Source organism: Opisthorchis viverrini (assembly GCF_000715545.1).
Source record: "Opisthorchis viverrini unplaced genomic scaffold opera_v5_103, whole genome shotgun sequence".
Taxonomy (NCBI): domain Eukaryota; kingdom Metazoa; phylum Platyhelminthes; class Trematoda; order Opisthorchiida; family Opisthorchiidae; genus Opisthorchis; species Opisthorchis viverrini.
Window position 1 is genome coordinate 34,232 of NW_008751758.1, and position 15,758 is coordinate 49,989.

Here is a 15,758-nt window from a genome sequence, read left to right on the forward strand (position 1 = left end):
CGAAAACGAATTCGGATATGGAAGCAGCAGTGGCATCAACTGATGACTGGTTCTTGTCCACAGCGGCTTCGGACTTGAGGTTCACTTTTTTTGACAGCATTTCAATCAGCTGTTTCTGGGATTCTTCAAATTGTTTCTGCTGGATATGGAGGAGTTGCTGCATTTGTTCGAATGAAATTGCCATCTTGTACACACAATCCGTCGCCAGGTTGTTGTGTCGTCCGGAGGTAACCCGTCAACTCGCGTAAGGAAGAAGCCAAGGTCGAGCACAGGAACAGGTATTTTTTCGTCGCGAAGTAAGGCAGTTTATATACATCGGAAAAAATGGCATGAATTGGCCGAGACTCTCTCTTCAACCGAATAACCAATAGGAACCAACAGTTATGCACGATCGAGCAGAAAAATAACGAAATGCAACGACCAATAGGAGTCACACGTGAGAGCGGAACGAGGATAAATCAATAGGGACTCAGCACGATGCAATCTGGTGGCTGAACGTGTGGTGACGACAAATATAAGCAGAATGTGAGAATTGACCAGAAACGATCAGTCCGTAGTTGAGACGAAATTTTTAGACGATTAACAGTTCTGTTCTGGTAACAAGCTGCAGCGGACTTTATTCCGTTGGTTTATCTGCAGCACAGCCGATCTTCATCTGGTATCCTTTGTCTTCTTCCTTGAGGTTTTCCCACTTAAATACTAGACTATAAAGCATGATAGAATAAATTCCATCGAGCTGCTAAATCTCTCAGCTAGCACACAGGTACAGCAGAATGCCGGTGGTCTAACGCGCTGAATGCCATTTTGCCTGCAAAGCAAGGCGAATTCCGACGAGGTAGTTGCACTACCGTTGTCTGCAACCAATGTTCCCGGCGTGCTGAAGTGACTGAGGATGCGAGTGATCTGCAATCTTGTGAAGCAGGAGGTGTTGTGGCCCATCGTGATCATATCCGGCCATTTACTGTAAGCTTCAACCATGATAAGATAATGTTGATTGGGGACGAGATGCCTCGGTGCTTAGAGCACGAATTTACTGACTGGAAGGTCCAACTTGACTTCTGCCTCTGGACTTCCCCTGTCTAGACTCGGGCAATCTGGCAGTATCTCGGACCTCGTTTTACCTTCGGGTGGCATGACAGCTAGGCACAAAAAGGGTGTTACAGCTGAACGATTATCTTTTATTAATGCGGATTGTTGATTGACTTGGCAAAATCAACATGCGAACGCTACCAAGGTTTAGTTGATGCAGATCATTTGGCTTCTTGGTTACGACAATGGAGGCTGCCCGGGAAGAGTAGTTGACAGGCTGGCATCATCATCATCAAAGACAGCAACATCAGTGTTGGCACTGATGCTTCACTGCCGTACAACCATAAGGTTCGTTTAGTTATATATAATATATATATATATAATTGTATTAAAAGCCCCACAGTGAAGAGAAGAGAGAAAGAGTGGTTGAGGGAGGGGACCTAGTGCTGGCCTATATCAGGCTGGATAAAGCCTTATATCCGGAGACGATCAAGTAAACCAGCGTCCACAGATGCAAGAGCCGCATAAGACAGGTTTGCTGTTTGGCTTCAAGTGAAATGTGGCTTGGGCTTTGGAACAATGTCCAAGACCATCTTGAAAAGAACATTGGTAAAATTCGATTGGATTGTGCGTGTGAGTTGTTCAGGAGTGCTCGTATGTGTGAGATGCACGCTGTCGCACACAGAATGTAGAGGGACACAAATCTATTTAACTGTTTTATCCAATCGAGGCCGAGCGAATTAAGATCTGGCAATTTGTGAGCTAGCAAATGCTCTTAAATCGCACATTATTGAAAGCCACATTGCAGGTGAATTCTCCAGTAGGCGGTAAGTTGTTGCCGGAAGCAGATAGTGCACAATCGTTGGTATGAGAAAGTAATGGCTTTCTGATTGCATTCCAATTGGAGCGTGAAAGCAGTGATTTAGGTGATCAGTTCCGGTAGTCTATCGAAAGATGATATTTCCAAAATCCCACGTTTAACCAACCATGATCTCCAAAACGTATTGGGTAGGCCGGAGCAGTTTCATCCTAATGGACAGCATAACATGGTTGTTCAACCCTGATGCTTCGCTACCGTAGCAGCAGCTTTCGTGGACCTGCATCACTAGTCGCCGGCTTGACATAAGCCTATCTGTCGAGAGTCCTGCTTACAATGCTGCGGTACGGGGGAGATGGCCGTGGTTGTTCAACCCTGATGCTTCGCTACCGTAGCAGCAGCTTTCGTGGACCTGCATCACTAGTCGCCGGCTTGACATAAGCCTATCTGTCGAGAGTCCTGCTTACAATGCTGCGGTACGGGGTGAGATGGCCGAAGTGGTTAGAGCGCGAATTTACCGACCGGAAGGTCCGTGCTTCGAACCCTCTGCCTCTCGACTTCCCCTGTCTGGGCTTGGGCAACCTGACGGTATCCCAGCCCTCATGCGACCTTCGGGTGGAATGGCAGTTTGGCACCGAAAGGGTGCTACAGCTGAACGATTCTTTTAATGCTGCGGTACGTTCCATGTTGCTATATGGGTGACAAACCCGGTCGTTGCGAGCCGTTGCTGTCAGTATTCATAATGATGAAAGACCCACCCAGGGTTCTCTGTATGGCGTTTAAGAGAAAAGGGCAGCAAGAAGTTTGAGAGTTCATTTGCTTTCATTATCTCTCAACTAACTAGCCGAGAAAAATTCGTACTAGATTGATTTTGGCGACCGCCTAGACAGGAGCGGTCAAGATTCTTAGGCGGTTTAAACCGCGGACTTTCTTTTCAGTATGTTCGCGCCTTAACCACCGAGCCATCAAAAACCTGGTATGTGCGTTGGCTTCATACTCCGGCCTTGTGCTGTCCCGCTGCTTCATCCTGCCGCTGCCTTAAAGTCAAAAGCATGAAATGGTGCACCTGTCCTCAGTTTTCCATATAAATACACCGTCTGCCAAGATGTGGAAGAAGCCACTTGCACGACGTGGAAAGTGGAATGTGAAGGGGCTTCTTGAATGACAAAAATCAGCTGCGCGGTTCCAGTAGTGTCAGAGGTCAGATTTCCACACAAAACTCTCTGCTCCTGGAATAGTCTCTAGGAAACTCCCAGCACTCGTAGTCTTACGGATTCGAATGTCGGGTCAAGGTCTCGAAAGAAAACCCCGCGTTTGGCACTCGACTTAAAGTTTCCCGGATGTGCTTCACTGGCGAAATACTCTTTTTTCATACTTATGCGTCTTTTTGACTTCCTTTTTAGGCGATGGCTGACGATAACGAATGGAAAAAACTTCCTACTCTTAGCAAAGTGCAGCATCAGGTGAGTAAATCCGTCCAGCCATTTGGTCACCTCTGTCACCTCATTAGCAATGGAAGGCTCGCGCAGAGGGCTACGCAGAAGCACAGAAGCTCTTTACAGTGCAGGACTCGGAGACTGCACCGGTATTTAACGAATATGTCAGCCTGATGAAGACATTTGTTGCTGAAGCAAACGCCATTGCCCAAGAGTCTGCATTGGATTGCGTGCTAGCATTTCTGGAGTCCGCAGCTATAGCACCAAAGTGAGTTGACCTATCCCACAGCGGTTATTCGCTTTTTTAGATGTGCCCCTGATGTCTCTGCAGCTCTGGTTTCCAAGGGGTTGAGTTCCGCTCGGGCGAAATCTAAGGACAAGGCAGTTGAATGTCTGTTACAGTTGGTTGAAATCGAACGTCACGAGGTGGTTTGTGATGAGCTGATTAAAGGCCTGTCGAACAAAAACCCCAAACTTGTGGTTGCATGTTTACAAACAATACGGAAAATTCTAAAGTTGTTTTTTCGTTGTCTCTGCAGCTCTGGTTTCCAAGGGGTTGAGTTCCGCTCGGGCGAAATCTAAGGACAAGGCAGTTGAATGTCTGTTACAGTTGGTTGAAATCGAACGTCACGAGGTGGTTTGTGATGAGCTGATTAAAGGCCTGTCGAACAAAAACCCCAAACTTGTGGTTGCATGTTTACAAACAATACGGAAAATTCTAAAGTTCGGTCGTTTTTTCGTTTTATAACATGAAATTTCACTCTTAGTTTGTTTGGTCCAAAAGTTGTTCAGCTCAAACCGTTGATCAAAGAGTTCTCTCGGCTGTTTGAGGATCGTGATAAAAATGTACGTGAGGAGACCAAGAATCTTATTGTGGAATTATACCGATGGATTGGACAGGGCTGCAAGCCTCTGATGACTGATTTGAAGCCGGTTGTGGTAAGTTTTTCAGGCTCTTCCAAATGTCCCCTAGGTATCCGAGATAAACACACTTTGTGAAAATCTCCCACCAGAAAAGCCTGTCCCTCAACGTTATCTGAAAAGTCAGAAGCCGAAATTCGATAGTGCACCAGTTGACACGTCTGGAGGTGGTCCTACGGACAGCGCGCATGCACCAGATCAAGAACAAGTAGATTTGGAAGATTTGATTGCTCCTGTCGACGTGTTGTCGAACATCCCCAATGACTACTGGACATGGATTGTGAGTCTGGTATGAGGCTGACCGGTTTCTTCTTTTTACAGACTGAAAAGAAGTGGCAAACTCGGCAGGACGCTCTGAAAGCCTTACAGAAGGTGTTAGACGTTCCGCGCATTCAACCGGGCGATTTTGGGGAATTGGTCAAAAGCCTCACACACGTAGGTTGCCTCGGCTTGAAGACCATCACCTCTTCTCATTCAGGTCGTTAACAAGGATACAAACGTGGTTCTGGTCACTCTGGCGACCGAGATTCTTGGTCAGCTGGCCAATGGTTTGAAGAAGAAATATGCTCCGTATGCCCAACACACTGTGAGCACTTGTTTGGGGAAATTTAAAGAACGAAAGCCGACACTCATCACTGCACTACGAACCACCATCGATACAGCAATGAAGGCGGTAAGTAATGGTACACCGATGACATGACCCTGTTTAATTGAGGTTCCGGTATACAGTTGTCCTTAGAGCAAGCCACCCGTGGTGGGTCAGTCAGGGCATACTTCTTTCGTATATACTTCTCTCTTATATACTTCTTTCGTATTTGCTTCTTTCGTAGAAGTTACGGCAGTGAAGCATCGGTGTTGAACACTGATATCATGCTGTCGATGATGATGATGATGATGATTCGTAGAAGTGACTGGTCCACAGAAGCGATCAGTTGTGGTCGGGTTCCTGAGGCGACCTCTCCACAGTTAGACACTTGTATACGTGCACCCCGTAACACATGCGTCCGCCCATGAAGAAGCAGGTGCGCAGCTGTTATTGGGATTGGTGCCTCGGGTACTTGAGGGGAAATGCCTTCATATTTCAATTGACTGGCTTGTCTTCGAAGGCAAAATTTCTCTAATGCTCGTCCTACTGTTCTAGCCGTGTCTGTTCATACTTCCGTCATCGGTGCTATTCAGGTGGCTGTTTATTGTTACTTACACATCATTCCAAAACTCAAAACCTGTCTTTTACACATATCATGTGATACATGAGTGAATGTATGAATCAGGTGCATCCTTCCTTTTGGTTTACGTGAAATTCTAGGTCACATGACTGTGGCCAACTAACCTTGTTTGAATTGCGGCGTGAATTTACATGGAACACAGTGGGTAAGTTGCTGTATGACGGAGTCGGGGCCAGCTGTTTTTCTCATCTGTGACCTGAAGAATGGAGGTGTGTCTTTATCCTCGTATGCTGCGCCCCGTCCCTTTCAAGGACCGACACTTTGACCGGTATTCCGTGTAAAATGTATCTCGTCTCACACACTCATGCTTGTTGCATGATTGTGGTGTTCAAGTTAAATGGTACAGTATTAACAGTGTTTGGTTTGTGTTCTCAAGATCAAGTAAGTAGCACTAAGTAAGTAGTTTGGCACTAGAATTAATGCAACAGGAAACTGCGAAAAGAGATGCGTCTCACACGGAACACACTTCAAAGTGTTCATCTTGCATTCCGCCTGCATTTTATTATTAGCAGGCGAGATAATTCAGTAGTTAAGGCGCACACTTACTAATCGGAAGGCCCATGATTCGAACCCAACCCCGGAATGTCGATTGCTTCTGTCTAGGATTGGGAAACGTAATAATATCTCAGCCCTCGTGCCTTCTCCGGGTGGCATGGCAGCTCGGTACCGAAAGGCTGTTACGGCTGAATGATTATTATTGTCATCAACCCAATTTATTAACCATGGAATCCCGTTTCACGTTCACTTCAAGGATAACCCACCTTTGACTGAAGGCAGCCACCTTGAGATGTGTGCGCATATGGCGTCTCTTTCCCGCAGACCTAAGCAGTGACACACACAAAGCTCACACAGTTCTATTGCCAAACAGTGCTCGGATACAATACACGCTTACCTTTGATCAGTTCCGTCACATACTGCTGTAGAACGGGCTCCGGCCAGCACGGTAGCAATAGTGGTGGGCCCACGACTCATCTTCCAACTGTTGTATGATGAACACAAGATTTATATTAAACTATAGTAGATCCGGATCAAGACACGCGAATCCAGCCCTTCCTATGAAGTGACCGTTTTCGCACAACCTTATCAGCAGCCGTTCTAGGATTTCCCTGTGTGCTAAAAAGCTTTCGCACGAATGAGCCATGTACATTAGCGACGTTCACGTCAGCCCCGGACGCATAAGATGCTGTTCTTAGCTCTTATATGGACAAGGTGCAAGGTCGTTCGAGTTTTCTAATGAAAACAAGAGCACCACTGGCTGCCAGTGCGACTGATATGTCCTGTCCCAAAGTCCCCGTTCGGTGAGGTGGCAGTAGCCAAGATATCTGCGTTTTTTGGTTTCTTACTTCATTGTCAGGTTATTGCCCTCGTTTTGGTTAGTGCTGTGTTGGTACTGTGCTCATTTGGGGATTAAACTCCAAATGACTTACAGGTTCAGGCGCGACTAGAAGCGTGTTTCCCTATTCCTTCCCAAGCCTGACATTAACTCCACCCTCATGCTTTATTCTGGTGCACTGTGTACCGAGTTAAATCTTTGATTGCTCAGTTTTTTTACTGAATGAGTTAGCTGTATATGTCTGTGTACTTTGTTTGCCATACTTCTTACGATTCCCGGCTTTCTTTTGACCCTGAAGACCACTCTGGATGTCGTAGTGGAGGATGTTGTATCTGCTCTTCAAGATAAATCTCCCAGCATTCGAGCCGAGACGGCGCTTTTCCTCAGTCGCTTGTTTCCTCGGTGTACGCCGGCCATGCTTAGTAAGAAATTACTCAAAACGCTCACCGTGGCGTTATGTGAAACTTCGAAAGACACATCCGGAGATGTGCGGGAGAACAGCTTCGCGGCTCTCGGGGCTGCAATGCGTGTTGTTGGTGCGAAGAGCATAGAACCGTTCTTAGGAGACTTGGATGCATTGCGGATGGCAAAGGTGAAAGAACATTGTGAAGCACCCGCTGCTGAGTCGAAAGATGGCGCCAGCAAAGGTAAGTCTAGCCTGCGTGGGTTTACGTGCATCGAGTTCCCGACCGTCACAAACCGTTTTGAAGAAGTGTCCTTCTTTGGCAATCATTGGTTGTTGATCTGTTCGCCGAGCTTGGCAATTGATTTGCGAACGTTCCGTTAGCATACGAAGCGACATCATCGGTGCGTAGCTGGATGGCAATCGAGCTGTTCTCGGTCAAGAAACCAACTACAACGTTGGATTGTGTTACATTGGTAGCGTTCTTCACCACGGTGCCGGTCAGCTACCTATAGCTGAAAGGTAGCGTTCTTCAACTGCTGGGTGAAAGCCCGCAGTTCCGAGTCTTTCACAAGATTTTGCGGGTTGTTCGCAAGGTCGGTGAAACAACTAAACAATGCTTGTTGGATTTTCAGCACAGGTTGATCTTATATCCAACAAGTAACACATAAGGTTGACGGAAACTCGTGGACTGCGCCTACCTGATGAGCCCCAAGAAGGGCGAAGCCGGTCGTGAGCAGTCGAAGAGTTTTCAGCAACCTTGTGAGTAGTTTCCTTTATGAAAGCAATAAATCCAATTACAAAACCTATGTACTTATGTGACGCTGGTGGGTTTTGTTGGATCACAGAAGTCCGGGACTCAAACGAGCGGCACAAGTGGTTCAATTAAACAATGCCACTCACACCATAGATAAAACACTCGATGGGTAAGCTCGCAAATGGTGATTCATGGACAGACAGACCTTCATAGCCTTAATTGGTTCTTTCATTGTTTACGGATGCCCAGGCTGTTCGACATCTCTTTTCTCCCAGACTAACTGCGTCGTGATTCCTGGGATCCCTGAGATGTCATCATTTCACCATAATATTCCGTGAATAACTGGAATTTATGCGTTAGCCTGTCGTGAACACCCGAGCTGCGTATACATTCGGCACTCAGTTAGATAATTTGAATAGGAATGGACGGTACGATTGTCATCAACTTTGGTATTCTGTCAACCATGGTATAGTCAACTGGGTGAGATGGCTCAAGTGGTTGGAGCGTGAATTTACTGACCGGAAGGTCCGTGGTTCGAACCCGACCTCAGCTTCTCGACTTCCCCTGTCTAGGCTTGGGCGACCTGGCAGTTTCCTAGCCCTCTTGCAACCTTCGGGTGGCATGGCGGTTAGACACCGAAAGGGTGCTACAGCTGAACAATTTCTGTATAGTCAACTTCGGGTAGGTTGGCGTATGCCCTATCCAAGAAAATTGGTCACTTCCACAACAACCAGACTTTTCCTAACCTCCATTCTGTTCCCAAAGAAATTTATGTTACCCGCCGCCCGGTTTACATCACTCTGGACACGGGATGCGATACTCGTGGTAGTATATATATATATATATATATATATGTATACGATGGCCGTAGAGAAAAGTTGGCAAATCCCTTCATTGAATGAAATGCATCTTTCGAATTCTTCAACTTGAATCAAACTCTCGAACCCTCCTGGAAGGATAAATGTGTTCTTCGCTCTACCCACTTCTTTATAACCACTATCAGGTTGATCACATTGTTCTGTTCCACTGGACCGAATACGCAGAACTCGAAGGGCGCTGATTAAATTACTCAGTCAAATCCTTTGGCTCAAAAGCTTGGTGGTGGTCGCCGGACTTTTGGGTTGACGGGTTGACATATTTATTGCAGCCCCCAGAAAAGATAAATAAAGATAAAGCGTTCAGCTGTAGCACCCTTCCGGTGCCTAGCTGCCATGCCACCCGAAGGGAGCACGAGGGCTGGGATACTGCCAGGTTGTCCAAGCCTAGACAGGGGAAGTCGAGAGGCAGAGGTCGGGTTCGAACCACGGATCTTCTGGTCAGTAAATTCACGCTCTGACCACTTGAGCCATCTCGCCCATGCAGCCCCCAACCTGAATATTCAGTAGACACTGTTTGTCAGAACTTCACCCACCATTTAGTCTGATAGAAGTGACTTGGTTGATGTCGCATAGTTATCCTCAATGAGTTACTCAGGTACCCACGCCGTCGCACTACTGTAGGGGTCAGCCCCTTTCGGACGATTCTAATGGTTTTTAAACGGTTCATTATTTGCTCAGCCCACCCTGACAGACCATTTTTTGCTGACCTAATCAATAGTCGACTACTCGGTTTCGGTAACCCGTATAGTCTAATCCGGTCAGCTTTGACAAAACACTCGTGTTACTGACCACCAGACCATCGATCTCCCGACTCTCTGATCACTGCTATCTGAAGATGTTTTAGCTGGTTCTCTGTTCGCTCCAAGTTATCACAGTCTGTTCAGTTAGTATGTCACTTCTGTTGAAGGTCAATCGAGCACCGATGTAGAAAGCCACATGTTTGTCCTATCCTGGTCGACACAAGACAGTCAGCTGCCTCCTCTCACACCAGAGTGCGGCAGCTCGTCGGCCTATCTAATGGTCTACCTATCGTTTTTCTGACGTGAGTTTCCTGTCAGAATGCTTACATGGGGATTCGGCATGCGATTATGGCGTTCATGTGTTGAACCAATAGTGAGGCGTGCCGGCAAAACCTGACAGTCCAGTGGTCAGTCGGAGAGCGTGTTTGATCCTAGTGGGATGCCAGAAGACAACTGAAGAGTTTTTCCCGTTGGCCAGTTGAAAACCCTGGTTCACTGGTCGTGAAAACAATTTCCAACATGGGCACAGTAACTGATTGCTACTCAAACCAAAGCATATCGCGTTTCCGTTTCAGGTGCTGGAGAGGGTCGTCCAGGAACTGGGTCGGAACAAGAAAAACCGGTTACCAAACGTCCAGCCACAGCCAAACCCTCGTCTAAAGATGGTGGCGATGACAATACTGCAGCATCGGACGCTCCTTCCAGGCCAGCAACCGCGGCATCAGTCAAGCGGAAACGCCGCCTGCTGCTAAGCCCTCCACAGGGGCTGGGAAAGCCACAGCATCGGCCGCTCCCACCATCCCAACAGAGACTCTTCTGTCCGATGAACAATGTGCACAAAAAGCTTCTGAGTATGTTCTCTCGTTCCAACACCCTGGGATTTGCTATTCTCGCATGCTTTTTAGCTAAAAGTACGGTAGATTACTTTTATGCCGGGAACACCTTCCGGGTCCCCTTGTGTGTAGTGAACAGTGGGTGAACTGATGTTATGCGATTAAATGGTCTTAGCTGCCGGCATCTGTAGTGCTTGCATTGGACAAAGTTCTCTCCCTTGAATGGGCCGATTTAAATGCAACCGGCTTCAGACGTCTCTTGGCTGAATACTTTTCTGTTTCACCCTCTTGTTTGAGTTTCGGTGCCAGAAATTCCAAAGCGTTTTCCCCCCACTAGTGTTGTGTCTGTGGGTTATTCGGATACGGATTACCGGCTATAGATGTAGTTGTTTGTGTCTTTTCTGTATGATCACCCGAAATATTTCCTCCAGATGCAGGATCCGTTTCTGGCGTATGTAGTCGTGTTGGTAGTACATGAGAGCGACTTTAAAGAAAAAACTCGATGAATCTGGCCGTATTAAAGTGCCGGCCATGTTTTGCAGAGAAAGAACAAGCTACATTTTGCAACTGTACGGTCAGTGTCGTTACCGACAGCGTCGTTGAGTAAAGTGGAAACATCATAAACGAGAAATTCAGCTGATGAGTCCAGGTGAGTCCCCCGCAAGACCAAACTGGTTTGCAAATGAGTGTACTTCGCTAGTTTCGTATAATTTGGGTTCAGGTAGAACACAAGGTTGACGGAAACTCGAGGACTGTACCTACGTGATGAGCCCCAAGAAAGTCGAAACCGGTCGTGGGCTGTCCAGAGTTTTCAGCAACTTCATGAGTGGTGTGTTATCCGAGATATCGCGATATCCCGAATATCATACCTACTGAAACATGAGGCGGTCTCGTGTAGGAAACTCGGTTGCTTAAAAACATCATAAACAAGGGATTCAGCTGGTTTTCAAGTGAGTCTTCTGCCAAATCAAACTGGTTTGCAAATGAGAGTATTTGGCTAATTTAGAAACTGTATTCCAAAGAACGTCCTTTTGATAGTGCAAAAATGCATCAGACTGTGGCGCCTTATCGGCCTCTCTTCTCTTGCGTTCATTCTATCCAAACGTATTCCGCCTTCCAGGTTGAATTCATCTGGTACATTTTTTGCCGACAACTTCTGCGTCAGAAGTCTGTTCACTCCTTCGATCGTTGCTCAATTTTGCCATCTTCGCAGTGATTCTTCATACCTCTAGTGCGATTCCCCAGAGTCGGTGCACATTGACTGAATGGTCTAGGATACTTCTACGATGTCCCATTTCATTCAGGTCTTTCCCCACTCCTGATTGACAGTTTTTTCATTTTCTCTGTTGATTCTGACTCTGGAGCTGTTTGCATTTCTCTCCAGGTATTCTGTTTGAGATGCTTCTTCCCTCTTTCGACTTTGCTCTCCGCAGAATACCTAATAATCCGATCACGCAAGAGCTGCAATTGCTTGATTCCGGTGTAATGGTCGTTTAGGCTGTTTCCAATAGAATCAAGAGCGCTAAAAGTGCACCGGTTAAAATGGTGACGATGCCCACCAAGTCGACTTTTTAGTATCAGCCTCCTAGTCGATTGTTTACGGCTGCTGATGAGTTACACTTACTTAGGTTCTGGTTCAACAGAATCCAACTAAACGAAATACACGAATGTGCCGCGATCTTTCAAATTCAGTCCTCAACTAACTCCGACAGATTGTGGGTAGCGTGCATCAGTTGTGTTAAATAGATCTGCTTGCGACCAAACTAATGGCTGGTTGCCTCGTCCATTCATCTCTTTGCTCTACTGATCCAAAACCGACTGCTTGTTACATCAGGACGGAAACAGCACTCAGTACGTAGCATTCGCTTTAATCGACTCGTGGGAGGTGTCCTGTTCACACAGGAGTCGCCGTACTTGTTCAGCAATCCTCCATGTTTGTTGCATGCCAGCTTTCATTCTTATTTTTTCCAATTATATTACGCAGTTAACGTGAACTGCATACGAGGGTAATGACAGATTCGGTTCTGTCGCATCCGGGGACTCATCCGAGTCAGGCAGCTGAGTAGGATCTCTGAACAGGACTTCACCAAGTGGGAGTCAGGCAGGTATTTGTTCAATATAAGTAGCATGGAATGGTTGCTCAAAATCTGTAGATTGATCACTACCGGTTTCGCCCAGTGCTGGGCTCATGTGTTAGGCGTTGTATCTGGAGTTTGAAACAGTCAGCCCAAAACTTAATCAGAAGTTTGGTTGAAAGTTTACTTTTGAGCTCATTTGCTTGTTGAATTCACTGATACCGGTGGAATCCCTCGCAATCGATGACGTGTTAACATTCCTCCACATAATGTGTAACACACGGACCTCCTCGAGCTTCCTTTGCGAAGAATTTCAGTTGCGTTTCTTTCCGGTCTTCAGCCCGAGCAATTTGCTTGTGTGTTCGAAACACGCACTTTTTCATTCCTCTATTGAGCTACGCAGTACCACAAGGTCCAGAGCAGTGTATGTCAATAATCACCCAGTGTGGTTGGCTTCCCTGGTGTCAGGCACATGATAAACTATTTTCTCTACACCGTGCTTGACTGACGGAACGAGGGCCAGTCGATACCGATCTGCATAATTAAGTTCACATGTAGCGATTTCTGTGGTTTTTCTTTGAAAATGCGACAGTCTGTTCATTTATTCGCGAATTTATGGCGTTGAGCTGAAAGTACGGAGCTCTACATGTCATTGGAACTGGCTTGTCCGCAGTGTGGGAAGTAGGAGGCATGTTTTAGGAATAGAATAGCGCTCAGTACACGAGTTTTGCATCCTGTTCTCAACTGAAAGTGGACCTTGTGTCGTGGTGCTACCTAGGTCAGTCTTTTTGTTAGTATACTACTGGTCACACATATGTTACCTATCGCAAGTCTCATCCCCTGAACTTAGTTTGGAAAAGGTGTAGATCTTGGAGAGAGATCGCTCGGGTTACTTAATCTGGTCAAGCGTGTGCTCAGTAGCTGTGTGGCAGCGTTGCTTACGGAAATTAGTTTGTTTTTCCCCGGGTCACAATTGTGCAAGACGCAAAACCTTTGGTACATATGTTCGGTTAGTTTGGAAGTTCGTTTGGGGATCTTGGTCGCTTTCTGGCTTCATACTTGAAGCTCTGATATACTGTTAACCACTTATCGGCTTGTCAGGCTGTCTTGAACTTTGAACAGATGGTCCTTGGTTCACATTAAAGCCGGTCCAGCAAGTGCTTCGTTTGATCGTTCCATCCCAGGTTAACGTGCGTTTTGTTTGCCCATCCGAACGAATATCTTTTGAAGCGAAACTCGGCCACCAGAATTGCGGTAACCATAATCCTTGATTCTCTCAGCACTGTACGAAATGGGACCGGGAAATATTTATAAAAAAATGGAATAGCTTTTTTTATTTTTTTCTAGGGCCTTGAGTTTTTGGGACGAGTGATTACTTGGACGATGAGGTGGCGTACCGTAGGTTATCGGATTAGAATGGCTGACTGAGACTCACACTGGATGTCTTAGCATTAGCGGAACTTCAGTGAAATGGTTGTTCAGAACGAGCAGCTAGATGGCTAGTTGAATCCGCACACGAACAGGTCCACCAGTGGTTGGTGGCCTGTATGCATTTCATGGCGAATAATGTACGTGTAGTCTTGTCTAAAGTGCTGGAACCGTTGGCTTCGAGGTCCTGTGTGATGCCAACCCATCGTGGTCACCGGGAGAGGGGTAATCCAAAAATAGTCGAAGTGTCGTCACAATGTCTTCGACCTGAAATTTCACCAGATTGTATATGGTTCCTAGTTCCTTCTTTTCTCACCCTAGATCACCATCCAAGATAACAATGTGGTTTGTCTCAACCGTCGGTTTATTCTTTCCTGATTTTTCCAGATTGTTTGGTGAGGAATTGCCCGCCCAACTCAGCTCTGCAGATTGGAAGGAACGAAACGCAGCTGTCCAAGAGTTACAATCACGGTGTACTGCAATCGGTTTGTCCGACCTGCCTACTCAGGTCGTATGCCGGACAGTTATGCGAAAACCTGGTTTGAAGGACACCAATATCGTAGTAAGTGTTTTTAGCCACGATCAATGGTGTGGTTTCTAACCAGCAGAACCTCCTCTGCCCAGATGATATCAACTTGGATTGTGAGGAGCTGCTTTCGGTTAGACGGAGTCCATGTCTTCATGGATCCCATCGTCACGCTGCTTAGCCTGTAGTTACATCTCATTGGAGCGAGGAAGCTCCAGACCATGCATTTGTAAGCCCTACCAACTTCAGTGGGGGGGGGGCGAGATAGCTCAGTGTTCGAGCGCGAAATTACTAACCGAAAGGTCCGTGGTTCGAATCTGATCTCTGCCTCTCGAATTCCCCTGTCTGGGCTTGGGCAACCTGGCAGTATCCCAGCTCTCTTGCTTCCTCCTGGTTGCATGGCGGTTAGGCACCGGAAGGGTGCCACAGCTGAACGATTTTATCAACCTCAGTGACATAACACAACATCTACAGTATCCGGATTGGAATTATCGTGAAATGGCGTTGAAATGTTATGTCGTTTGCCAAGGTTGAGGTTTTAGGCTCGAGCCTTAATAGGAATAATAATAATCTCTCAGCTGTGACTCCTTTTCGGTGCCTAGCTGCCACGTCGCGCGAAAGAAGCACGAGGACCGAGATACTATCATATTGCCCAAACCCTAGTGTTAGGCTTGAACAACTTGGCAGTATCCTGTCCCTCGGGTTTTGGGTGGGATAACAGTTAGACACCGAAGAGGTGTTACGACTGAACGATTATTATTACATGGGTCAGCCAGAATTCGCCGATTTCATGCGGGTTAGGTTTACTGGCTGTTGCGGCGCTCAGTATCCGCCAGACCTTCAGCGATTAGTGTTTACTGAGACGTTTGATGGGTGTCTTGTGTGCTTCCTGACAGAGTGAGTCACGTGATACGACATGACATGCAATCGGTGTTTTCTTTCCTTTTCCAAGGTGTTACGGTCTCGTGTGGAACTGCTGCAATCTGTGCTGGATGCGGCGAAATCCGTGTCTTCCAACCTGTCGGAACTTCTCATTCCAGAACTCCTAGACAAGATTGGCGATGCCAAACTCTGCGAGTTGATCAAAGCTGTGTTAACCACCTTGGCCGAGCGGTGTGACTTTCCCTTTGTTGGCTCACAGATTCTGAAATCGGTGAACCAGCTGAAAAATCCACGTTCACAGGCAGACACGGTGAACTGGTTGTCACAGGCTATCCGGGAATTCGGCATGAAGTGAGCTACTCATTGTGCTACGTAGCTTTCATCAATGAGTTGTCCGGGGTACTCACTCAATACCCCTTTGTTTCAGGTTACCGCCACAGGATCTCATCGCCGCATTACGGAGTGGTCTAAACG

The 15,758-nt window shown here is 46.8% G+C and overlaps 1 protein-coding gene across 1 annotated transcript in view; it reads left to right on the plus strand.

Moving 5' to 3' along the window:
* Positions 1-2,513: 2,513 nt before the first annotated feature.
* Positions 2,514-15,758, plus strand: part of T265_05422 (hypothetical protein) — a gene marked incomplete at both ends in the record, with an annotated part of 53,337 nt that continues 40,092 nt past the window's right edge. Inside the window, 12 exons of the mRNA XM_009170429.1 lie at positions 2,514-2,609; positions 3,250-3,309; positions 3,357-3,550; positions 3,591-3,797; positions 4,050-4,221; positions 4,256-4,492; positions 4,525-4,638; positions 4,682-4,876; positions 7,061-7,409; positions 10,116-10,391; positions 14,401-14,438; positions 15,355-15,635. Of these exons, the coding sequence (XP_009168693.1) occupies positions 2,514-2,609; positions 3,250-3,309; positions 3,357-3,550; positions 3,591-3,797; positions 4,050-4,221; positions 4,256-4,492; positions 4,525-4,638; positions 4,682-4,876; positions 7,061-7,409; positions 10,116-10,391; positions 14,401-14,438; positions 15,355-15,635 (2,219 nt within the window). The remainder of the gene's footprint in view (positions 2,610-3,249; positions 3,310-3,356; positions 3,551-3,590; positions 3,798-4,049; positions 4,222-4,255; positions 4,493-4,524; positions 4,639-4,681; positions 4,877-7,060; positions 7,410-10,115; positions 10,392-14,400; positions 14,439-15,354; positions 15,636-15,758) is intronic.